Source organism: Rhinichthys klamathensis, unplaced genomic scaffold (genome assembly GCF_029890125.1).
Source record: "Rhinichthys klamathensis goyatoka isolate OS25496 unplaced genomic scaffold, OSU_Roscu_1.1 h1tg000336l_1, whole genome shotgun sequence".
Classification (NCBI taxonomy): Eukaryota; Metazoa; Chordata; class Actinopteri; order Cypriniformes; family Leuciscidae; genus Rhinichthys; species Rhinichthys klamathensis.
In genome coordinates, this window is record NW_026606850.1 from 195,140 (window position 1) to 207,052 (window position 11,913).

The 11,913-nt window shown below is 36.7% G+C and overlaps 2 protein-coding genes across 2 annotated transcripts in view; one reads left to right on the forward strand and one right to left on the reverse strand.

Moving 5' to 3' along the window:
- Positions 1–1,591, reverse strand: part of nup85 (nucleoporin 85) — a 38,824-nt gene extending 37,233 nt beyond the window's left edge. The window contains exons 1-5 of the mRNA XM_056272394.1: positions 1,420–1,591; positions 1,024–1,117; positions 755–911; positions 614–684; positions 484–527 (exon numbers count right to left, since the gene is read on the reverse strand). Coding sequence (XP_056128369.1) covers positions 484–527; positions 614–684; positions 755–911; positions 1,024–1,117; positions 1,420–1,455 — 402 coding nt within the window. The 5' untranslated portion in view covers positions 1,456–1,591. The remainder of the gene's footprint in view (positions 1–483; positions 528–613; positions 685–754; positions 912–1,023; positions 1,118–1,419) is intronic.
- Positions 1,592–3,032: 1,441 nt separating this feature from the next.
- On the forward strand, positions 3,033–11,131 carry sumo2b (small ubiquitin like modifier 2b). Its single transcript, XM_056272401.1, has 4 exons — positions 3,033–3,189; positions 5,176–5,307; positions 9,623–9,694; positions 11,028–11,131. Exons 1-4 carry the CDS (start codon positions 3,169–3,171, stop codon positions 11,088–11,090), a joined length of 288 nt encoding a protein of 95 aa, XP_056128376.1. The 5' UTR covers positions 3,033–3,168; the 3' UTR covers positions 11,091–11,131.
- The last annotated feature ends 782 nt before the right edge of the window (positions 11,132–11,913 follow it).

Here is an 11,913-nt window from a genome sequence, read left to right on the forward strand (position 1 = left end):
TTGTAATTAATGATTAATTCATCTTTACAAAATAATGCATATAAAATAAATAGAAATTAGTGTTACTTTAGTAATATTAATATAGTATTATAGTATTATGAATATGTTTTGTAATCTAATGATTACTTAAAGCATATACAATTAGAAGATTAGATTTTCAGGTTTCAATTTATAGTTTTAATAATCATTTATTTTATGTGTTTGTCATTTTTTCATATTTCCATTAATTTTTATTTCAGTTTTAGTAATTTTAGTATTATAGTAAATTCCAGTTAGATACCAATGCAACATTTCTATTTTTTCTCATCTAATATTTACACTTTATTTCAATGAACGAAAATGTTTTTAAATAGTTTTACTTAGAATGAAACTAACATCGAAATACTGGTTCCGCACATCATTTATCAGACAATTAAACATTACAATAATTGTCATTAGTTAGTGAGTTATTCATTAGTTAGTGTGAAAAACGTCATCATGTACCTGATCTCCATACTGGGACGCTGAAGACCCCTCTTGTGCTGAAACTGGGGAGAGAAACAGAGCGTGATCAGCTGATCAAACGCATCATCATCCTCCTCATGCGTGATGCGTGCGTCACGTGACCGCTTACCTGCGTTCTGCTGAAGCTCCTCCATACAGGCTCTGATCACAGACCTGTAGTTCTTACTGATGCTCACGAACCTGCGGGAAACAATGACACATCACAAACACACACCAGGAGGACACACTCGCTTCAGGTCTGAGGACTCACTGCGTCTTCTTGTTTTTGCTCGGGACGTCCTCTTTGATTTTCTGCAGGCCCACGAAGATGAGATGGGACTCGTTGAAGAGCTTACGCAGGATGGGGGAGCAGATATCTTCATCTTTCCTCACGATGTGGACGAACGGAGAGCTCGCAGACTTCGGACCTGAGCGGGAACACACACCTTTGACAGGGTTTATGATGGCTCTTTCACTCACACACACACACACACACACACACTTTCCAGAATCCAGTGTGGATGATGTTATTATTAATACCTTGTAGTTTGTAGTTTGTCTCATAGACTAACAGATCTCCAGGACCCCATTCAAAACCCAAGTGTCTCTGATGAAATCCAGCGCCGGGAATCAACTGCCAGAAAAACAAATGAACAAACAGCACGACCATTCAGTAATATATAAGAATAAAACAGTTTATATCAGTTTATACAATACATATATACCATGGTAGCCTACTTATGATAATGGAGTTCCATAGTGTATATAAGTATATACCTACTTATTGAAATACTATGGAGTACCATGGTATATGATAATTAAGTAATACTACCTTCAGATACTATGGCAACACCACATGTGTATTCTTCACATATACTTGTATCGTATATATTAATCATCATATACACTGAAGAAACTGTATAAATCAGCACGTACCGTGGGACTGGGCTCCACGTCCACCTCCTCCATCATCCGGAAATATTAAATCCTCCTGAATAACAGTGAAAAATATGACTTTACACAGCTTTATGATCTGGACAACATTCAATACGTTCAGTGCTCAGAATCGAGCGCCATGAGCCTGAAGGACCCCTGAAGCCTGCGCGGTTAGTACGACGCACTGAACGCCTGAGTAAAACACTAATCGACAATTAAATATAAATAATGCACTGTTTATATTGGTTTCAAATTATATGGTTGTTGTTATTATAAGGAAACATTGTTTGAGAATTATCAGTAGTGTTTAATAGCAATACCAATCACAAATGGTTGTCATATTTTCATAAAGATGAAGAATAAATTAGTAAAATAAGACTTTCGTTTTTTTTTTTTTATATATTTACAAATCGCACATGTTGTTGTTCTCTAAAGGATTTTCAGTGGTCCGATGACAATTCTAGCTATTCACATCTGATAAGAATTATATGGATGCGATATTTGAACATTTTGGCCGATAACTGATGATTCCTTATATTTGAAAGCCAATAACTGTAATTCGCCAATAAATCTAAATCAAATTTGTACATAATTTTTGACAGCCTGATTACAAAAACAAAAGTCTCATCATTAAAAGCCATGTCACAAACACACAATCTTCTCATTGTAATTTTATGTAGCCGATGACAGACTTAATTGCGCTGCACATGTTGCACCTTACTGTATTTTTATTTTTTTAAGTGATTCCAATCATATTTCAAGCAATTCAAAACCCTCATGTTGAACAGTGCGCATCTTAAATGTCTCAGCCGAAGGAAATAAGCCATTATTTATCGGCTTTAATATAAAGGACAAATTTTCTTATCGGGTAGATAACGATAACATAAAAAATGTACATATATCAACCGATACCTATACAATGGCCGATATATCGTGCATCCCTATATATAGTGCAAAAAAAAAATCCATGTTTTAATCAATGTTATTATAAAAAGTGTTCTAGCTTAAAATATTGCTTTTATATTAGGGCCAGGGTTTGTAAACACTTGCTTTTAATGGTATTCCTTTTAAACTATGGTGTAATTATGGATTTTTTTGTGATTTTAAAGCTTGACCTGATTTCTTTACTCATGTAATGTTTCTTTGTAAAAATAAACTGTTTTATATGGCCCTAATATATTTACTGGTATAAAATGACCACAAGAAAGGTTTTAATTATGTTTGTTGTAGTGTAGGCCTTTTTCTCACAGTCGTTTTGAATTATTAATAAATAATGGCTGCGGTACGTTGAGCTTGATCTGTGAATTACATAAAGAACAAAATGGCTTCCCTTCCCACTCCAGTGAGAGGAGAAGTGGATCATTTTTCCCTCAGAAACAACACAATACTCGATGTACGCCCTTATTATGGATTCCCTGTCGTGTATCTGATTATATGTGATATTTACTATAAAATAATCATCGTTTTGTGTCATTTATATTCATATTTGCTCCAACGTTTTTTTTTTTCCGAGATAACGTGCACGAATGCGCGTGCATGTTTCCCCGGCTCCCTGGTCTCGCGCATTACATCATCGTCGCGCATCACACGATGCATGTGACCTGCTCTGGCCTATCGCGACAGAGCGCGGAGAACGGACGCGCTGCTCGTGACCGCGCACGCAGGGTCTGTTTTTAATCGGGGGCGCGGACGTGCGCGTCGCCGCGGATTCTTTGTGTGGCGGCGTAGAGAAGCGCAAATACAAAAACCATGGCCGACGAGAAACCCAAGGTGAGTGGCGTTTAAAAATGAAGGGATTATTTATTGTTAGTCACAGTTTAAGTCGTGCGAGGGATTGTGAAAACATGGGAGGACACAGATGGTTTTATATTTAATGTGAAATATCGCGCTTAGTGGATAAATCCTGTAACTGCCGCCTCAGAGACACCGGAAGAAGACGTGTGAACGCGCGTGGCGAGCTCGCACCGCGCGCGACACACACAGGCGCATTCAAATTAAAATAACGAGGAGAAATGATCTAATATCAGACATATATTCCTAATACATGTGTACTATGTGTGTGCCGAGTATTTGCTGTCTGAGACCTGATGGAAAGTAGTTTTCTGTTGGTTTGAGCTGATGATGTGGTTCAAATGTGAGCATCCATCACGTGAAGCACAGCAACTCAAACACAACACTGCCAATAAAGCCACAAATAACACCACAAAGATGAACATGCACGAGTCTGTGTATTACTGCAATACATTTACAAATGTAAAAGACATAAAGTAAACTGAACTGAGTGTGACACATGAAAGAGAATTTATCACATTCATTTTCGTTTAATTAAAAACCCACATCAAATTGTGTGCAGTTCAAATAGTTAAAAGTAACCCCCGGGTATTAAAGTCCCCCTGTGGTGAAAATCAAGTTTTGAATGTTGTTTAGGCCCTATATGTGGTGTTTTTAATATGCTTATGACAAATCAACTGCAAATAAATTCACAAGTCGACAGCATTGCTGAGTATTTTCTCCTTAAAATTGCAGTGAATCAAAGACAGTCTCAAAAACACGGCTTGAAATCGCTGGTGTTTCTGACGTCACAAACTACCTTGTAGTTTGTAGTGATCGTCATCCAGTGGATCTCTGAGCTGTGTGAGTGAATGGAGGCGGGACTAATGTAGAGTTACATTCAAGCTATTTTAAGGCATGACAAAAAAATGTTCACGGAAAAAACGTTTAAATATGTCGCAGGAGACAAGAAACGCTAGATGCCACCCTGGTAGACATTGAAACTCTCTCTCTCTCTCTCTCTCGGTTAGCATCGGCGAGCAATAGCCACAGATACACCATCCATTTTGCCTCACCTCTCGCCTCCGATCACCTTCATTTTGATTGAATCGATATTGAACGACTTTTCATCCTCGCTAATTTTGTGCTCTGGCTCAAATTGAAAAGGTCGAACAGATTATATTTTTGTGTAACAGTGGGATCAAGATAACGGAGCCGAGATCGGTGCAACCATTTGATACTTACAGCTTACTACCCAGAATGCATTGCAATGTCAACTTAAAAAAAAAAATATATAACAGCTGTTTACACAACACTGTTTTCAACTAAAAAACGTACAACTTTTTATGCATTTTGGCCGTCCGTTTACACGACAACAGCGTTTTGAGTGCCTGAAAACGGGTTTCAAAGTGCAAGTTTTTGAAATCGGTCTCTGTGTAAACAACAACAACACAAGTCTCTGAAGACGATGACGTTATGCACGTGTGTATTACGTGTTCAGTCTATAGTGTTTCATCGCCATCTAGTGGTCTGGCAGCAGAATACAGCGTTTTAGTCGTTTTCGCGGATCCGTGTGAATGTGGATCGTTGTGACAATGGTGTCGTGTGTACGTACCCTAAGAGATATTTTGTGAATTTTATATTATATCTGTATACTTTGGGGCAACGGTAATCTAGTAAGGCATAAGTCTTAATACCCGGGTTCCTTTTAAAGGATGAAACCAGTTTCTATACTCGCCACAATAATCACATGACAGCTGTTGCTTTTTCCCTTTCACATTCACTCTGTTTTAATCATCAAACTACAAACAGTTCCTTTCAAACTATAGATTATAGATGAGACATTGTCTCGAATCTTACAGTATTTTCTGTGTAAATTGTCCGATATATTATGCATAATTACACTTAATAGTTACAAAAGAGATGCACTAAAACATGCAAGGAAGAGTGATGTAAAATATCTCATATTCGCACATGTGTTCTCAGGAGGGGGTGAAGACAGAGAACAACGACCACATCAACCTGAAGGTGGCGGGACAGGACGGGTCCGTGGTCCAGTTCAAAATCAAGAGACACACACCCCTCAGCAAACTCATGAAGGCCTACTGTGAGAGACAGGTGAGATCATCACGACACACACTCACACACACAGTGCTTCTCAGCTACAAGGATCGACAACTTACCGTCCCGGCGGCACATATTAGAGTTTGTGTCCAAAATATAGACGAGGTTTACACAAGCCCATCATAGTTTCTTCACTGCTATACTGAAGACACACACTAGAATTGGTCAACACAAAACAACAACAATACAACATTAAATATTATTAGAAAATTAAGTTTTGTTCATATTGGTAATTCTGTGCAGAAACGCTTTTTTTATTTTTTATTAATTACACTGCATTTATTATTACTCACAAAAATAGTTTGTTTACAAAATATATAAAACAACATACCCCCAAAAAAGAGAGAAATGCCTTAATTATACGCTAATTACCAATATCATTAAAAAAAGTTATTAGCCATGAGCCAAGACAATCAGCTACGAGGAGAATCACAACATTACAAACGTTTATTTTAAGTATTTGAAGATCTGACAAAATCACAAAGGTACAAGACTGTGAACTTACGGCTTTAGTGAGGGAAATAACTACAATCCCATGATGCATTGCAAACAGCATAAACAAATTAAAAACGATGGAGAAGCATAAAACTAATCGCAAATGTTGATTATATATATATATATGCATAATATTTATTTAAATATTTCCGTATTTTGAGATCATAGAAAGATCAACACGATTGCGTTGTTCATGGGAGCTGACGAGAGATTTTGGTGTGTTTTTCTTGTTTAGACTCTCTGATTGGTGTACTTTGCTGTACAGCATTATGGGTAATGTAGTTTGTCACCACAAATTGCACTTCTTAACATGATTTCTTTTTAAAATAAGTTTAAATAATGAGGGCTGACGGCTTCAGCGGAGGCATAATTAGCTCACAGTAGGGCTGGCTTTAAAGATTTCTAAGTTATTGCTTAAAAGTCAATTTCCCTATAGAGAAAGTGGATGGAGATTTTACTACCGGAACCGTCTGTGGCGCTCTAATCTGTGCTCTCGTTTTATTGCACCTCGGACCTTTTCACCCTCACTAAACAATGCGACCGCATGACAACATATTACAAAGATAATCCACAATAATAAGATGCCACCTAGGATACATTAATGTGGTGATAAAGGGGTTTTAAGGCATGCTTTTAATATTTTAAGCATGATCTTAGCATTTTATGTCCTGTGTTCCTTGGCCTCCTTATAGAAACCGTTTAAAGTCGCCCTGAAGTCAATAATTGTATCCCTTAAAACTCATCTTTTGACATATTTAAACATTTTTCCTTGAAAAAAAAAATCTTCATGCCTTAAAATATCTTGAATGTAACTCGACACCCTTGCCTCATTTAGTATACGCGGTTCTATGAATATGCAAATGAGCCCCGCCTCCACTCACTCACTCAGCTCAGAGATCCACTGGTTGACGATCACACGCTGATCTGATTGGTTACAAGGTCGTTTGTGACGTCAGAAACACCAGCGATTTCAAACCGTGTTTTTGAGACTGTCTTTGGTTCACAGCAGTTTTAAGGAGGAAATACTCAGCAATGCTGTCGACTTATGAATTTGCACATGGTTTGTGTTATAAAAACACTATATAGACATATAAACAACATTAAAAACGTGATTTTCACCACAGTGAAAATGATATACATAAACAATCAGAGAACACTATGATTAAAAGCTTAGATATGAGATAATTGATTCAGAAACTAAACATTTGTTTGTTTATGTACTTTTTACAAATCGCACAAATAAGGATGACTAATATTTGATAGATAATATCCAAGAGCATTGTTCAGACGAACGTTATTCCACCCGTCTGTCATTACAACAACATTGAAGGACCTTGAGGAAGGACTGAAGCAGGACGTATGAACATGAGTCTGGCGGCTCACTGATGTTACAGCACTAAAGCTCTTCATCCTTATGATCAATAACTTCCTCCGCGTCTGCTGGCTTTATGACTCCCTCGCGTCCGGTTAATGGTCCTGCGCATCCGCTGCGAGGGTTTCTCCATGGCAGAGAGGCTTCGAGAGCGAACAATGACTCGAATGTTCACGTATGAGACCACATCCCTGCACACACACACACGGGGTTAAGATGCTCCTCGTGATCTTCGGGTCGGGAACATGTTTTCCTGGCAGAGGCGCAGGGTTTAATCTCATCGTGGCGCTGCGAGTTTGGCCCGCAGAAGTAGGACAGCGTTCACTGGAAGGAAGCGTCTCTGGCCCGAGGAAACCCGTGTTAACAGAAGAACACACACACATCAAGGCGTGAGGTCTCAGCTGATCTCTATCTGACACTTTATTTCCCTTCTTTGGGGTTTAAAAAGATGATGTGCACCTTCAGATTTTAACGTTTCTTTCTTTTCAGAGGGATTTGCCAGTCGATTCATTAAAAGAACAAGTATAATTGAGTAATTAATTCAGGATATATTCAGTTTTTAGCTGGTTATTGTCACTAACTAACACTATTAAAACGGTTAAAACACTATTTTTGTTAATTTTAAATAAAATTAAAATATAAAAATTATTATTTTTTTAGCTTATTTCAATTAGTTGCCAAAGTAGAATTTCAAATAAAGTAATTTCAAGTAAATTTTATGCACTAAAATAAATAAATAAATAAATAACTAATAATAAAATAAAATCTAAACTGAAATAAAAATAAATGTATCATATTAATATTTAAAAAGAACAAGTCTAATTAATTAATTCAGGATTTATTCAGTTTTCAGCAGGTTATTATCACTAAATAATTATATCAACACATTATTGTTAATTGAAATGGTTTGAATAAATTAAAATTAAATATATTTATATTTAGGGTTGGGTACCGAAACTCGGTGCCAATAGGGAACCGGTTCCGACGTAAACGGTAGTAACCAGACCGAATAAGAACGAAAATTTCGGTGCCTGATTTCGGTGCCTAACTTCATTAGGCACACACGCACACACACAAGGTCTCTCGCTCTCTCTCTCTCCGCCGTGCGCGTGTGCTACACAGTTTGGTGCACAGTCTCTTCTGTCTCGCAAGCGCGCTCTTTCTCGCAAGGTTTGGCTGCATTTCACGTGTAAAATTACGTGTCAGAACGCCCTCTGGGTGTGCCGATAGTCTGAATCCCATATAGAATCAAGCCAATTCATTGGCTGATGGCGCGGGCGCCGCATCGACGCACTTACGTCGTCATACTATGTTGGCGCGCGCGCGCCATCTGCTCCTCAGATTTCTTTGCCGAAAAAGGAAGCTGGTCGGCAGCGCAAGGAGCTTGGCAGCGTCTCGTTCTCTATTAAGAGAACATAGGTTACACCAGTAACCAGAGATGTTCTCTTTCATAGGTTCACTCAACGCTGCGTAGCTAAGAAGCAGTGGATTTGTAGGCTGCTGTATCACGTGCCGTTTGAACTGACACGCTACAGCGATCTGTCACATTTCAAAGAGCCAAAACGTTATTTATTGTGTGAATCTCGTAAAAATATTGACAGAATCTGACAGCTGTGGATTTGTTCCATATCAAAAGTAACCTTCTCTGTCTTGTCTGTCCGTGTCCTCTTTGTCCGCGATTTTTCTGTGTGAAAAGGGTCATTTGCGTGAGTCTCACGGTCAATGCGTGAGACTTGGCAGCTCTGCCTGCTAGTAATCTCTATTAATCTCCAGTATTATTACATTGTTTGATACAATATTGTTTCATTTGATATTATGTAAATATGAATTTTTATTTTATATTGGTTTTATTATTACCATATGTTACTTGTATTTATATTGTTTAAAGATTTAAGTTAAGATTGTGTCCAGTTTGGCCCTGTAAATTAAAGGGTATTATTTTTTGATAAAGTGTGTGCGGTTTCATTTTCTTAAGGACCGATTTAAGAACCGTTTAAGCACCGGAACCGTTTAAAAAATACAGAGTAGGTACTGGAATCGGATAAAACCCAAACGATACCCAACCCTATTTATATTAGATGAAAAAATTTAACTTAAGTTAATTGCTAAAGAATTTCATAATTTCATCACAATTTACAATTAAAATAAATATGAATAATTAATAACTAATAAATAAAAATAAATAAATAAAAACTTTAAAATAAAATAAAAATTAATGAATCCTAAATATTAATATTTAAAATAAACCAAAACTAATAAAAATGTCAAAAGCTCATTACAAAAGTACTAAAATATAACAAAACTTAAAATGAAACCGGAAGCTAATTCAACATCTTAATGAGATCTTGTGTGTAACGGTGTGTGAACAGCACAGATGTTGAGTGGTGAAGTGTGTGTGTGCTGTGAGACGCACTGGACTGATGTGCTCATGTGTTTTTGCAGGGACTGACAATGAGGCAGATTCGATTCCGGTTTGACGGACAGCCAATCAATGAAACAGACACGCCCGCACAGGTATGACATCACAGTGTGTGTGTGTTTGTGTGTGTGTGTGTGTGTGTGTGTGTGTGTGTGTGTGTGTGTGTGTGTGTGTGTGTGTGTGTGTGTGTGTGTGTGTGTGTGTGTTATAGGGACCAAATGTCCCCACAAGGATAGTAATACCAGTCATTTTTCCCTTGTGGGGACATTTTCTTGGTTCCCATGAGGAAAAAAGGTTATAAATAATAGTAAATTATGTGTGTGTGTGTGTGTGTGCAAAGGTGTTTAAAGGCCAATCCACAGCCCACAGACAAACGGCAACAAACATGTTGGCTGTTGGATTTATAATTTAATGAAAAATATGTGTCATGTTCACACTGCCCGACAGACACTGATTGAACATGTTCAGTCGGGTGAAAACAAACCCAGACCAACACCAACAGACGCAGACACACACTGATCCGACAAAACCCAACGAACGTGTTTGTCTGTGTGCTGTGAATTGGCCTTCAAAACAAACTGTATTCATCTCAAAGCCTGAATGTCCAGGTCATATTCAATCCATACTTAATAAAACAAAGCCTAATTGCATTAGTAATCATATTAAGAAAATGAAGCCTAATTACACTGTGACATGATATTTTCATGATAATTATGTAGATTTCTTTCCCACTCTCTTACATGAATTACTGTAATGATAAAATATGAGAGAGATATATATATTTTTTTTAATTCAAATATATATTTATATTCAATTCAAGTTTATTTGTATAGCTCTTTTCCACAGATATATATATATATATATATATATAAAACATGTATTATTTAAATGATATATATATATATATTATGTATTATAAATATGAGCATATATATACATTTTTACGATACATTATATATAAAATAATATTTTTAAAAATAATTAATAAATATATATATATATATATAAACAAACAAGCAAATATTATATGTATAAATGTATTAAATATTAATACATCGGTAGTGTTTATTGTACTGCCTTTATATTAATTTTAAAAAATCAGTTTTTTTTTATTACAGTACAAAATTCAAATCAAGTGAGTATCATTATTGATAAAATATTCTCCATATATACATAATATATAAAATTCTCCATATGGATTAGAAGTGTAATGCATCATTTAGACAGAGCTGGTGTCATGTGCTCTTATATGAAGATCCAGGCAAAGTCAGAAATATTACAGAGCTCCCTGAATAAACCCAGGGTGACGGCACCATTGTAGAGTTGCATCATGGGATAGGAGCGGATAGGTGTCGATTTCACAGTCAACAGGAAGTCTTGTGTTTATTAATAATGCTGAATAATAACCCTCATGTTCTTCTTCCGCAGTTGGAAATGGAGGATGAAGACACAATCGACGTTTTCCAGCAACAGACAGGAGGACACATCTGAATCTCTCTCTCTCTCTCTCTCTCTCTCTCTCTCTCTCTCTCTCTCTCTCTCTCTCTCTCTCTCTCTCTCTCTCTCTCTCTCTCTCCTTCCTCATGCTTTTCTGTAACTGCTGTTGTATAGTGTTTTCAGTTCATCACGTTTTCTTTTGGTTTTGTACATAAAGGGTTCCTGCTACAGTAATTATTGCATTGGGTTTGTTAATACCTGTGAAATCTGACACGTTAAACCCAAGTTAAACTATCATGAAGACCGTCATCTGTGTATAGACCAACTAATACATGTTTCCTCTTTCGAATCATTGACACGAGCCGCGCGCTTGAGTTCAGATACGAGTGCGCAGGCTTTTTCCCAAGTTATTATGATTGTGTGTTTAAAGAAAACACACAGTGTGTTCAGCTCTGTTGTAGCTTAAGCCTGCGGTTCAAATTGATTTCCTGGTTTCCATTCAGACGATTTGGTTTTAAAACTTCTTTCTTTTTTTTTAATGGTAGTGATCATGTATAGTGCAACGCTTGTGGTAAACATGTTTTGACTCGTACGTACGAGGGGGATTCATGTTTCGGACAAGTCCAGCATCTGTCTGTATTGTCTAATCTCTTGTGAAAATAAAATATTCTCTTTTTATCAGATGCAGGTGTGTGTGTGTTTAGTCATTGCACTCACTGAATGACATGCATATTTAAACAGTTTTTCATTCCAAATAACATTGATTTCATTTTAGAAATTATTTAAAATGACGTTTAAATGACTTATTAACATAATTAGATATAATTCCACACAATTACAATTCATTGTAGGTTGAAGAATTTAAGTTATGATTCAT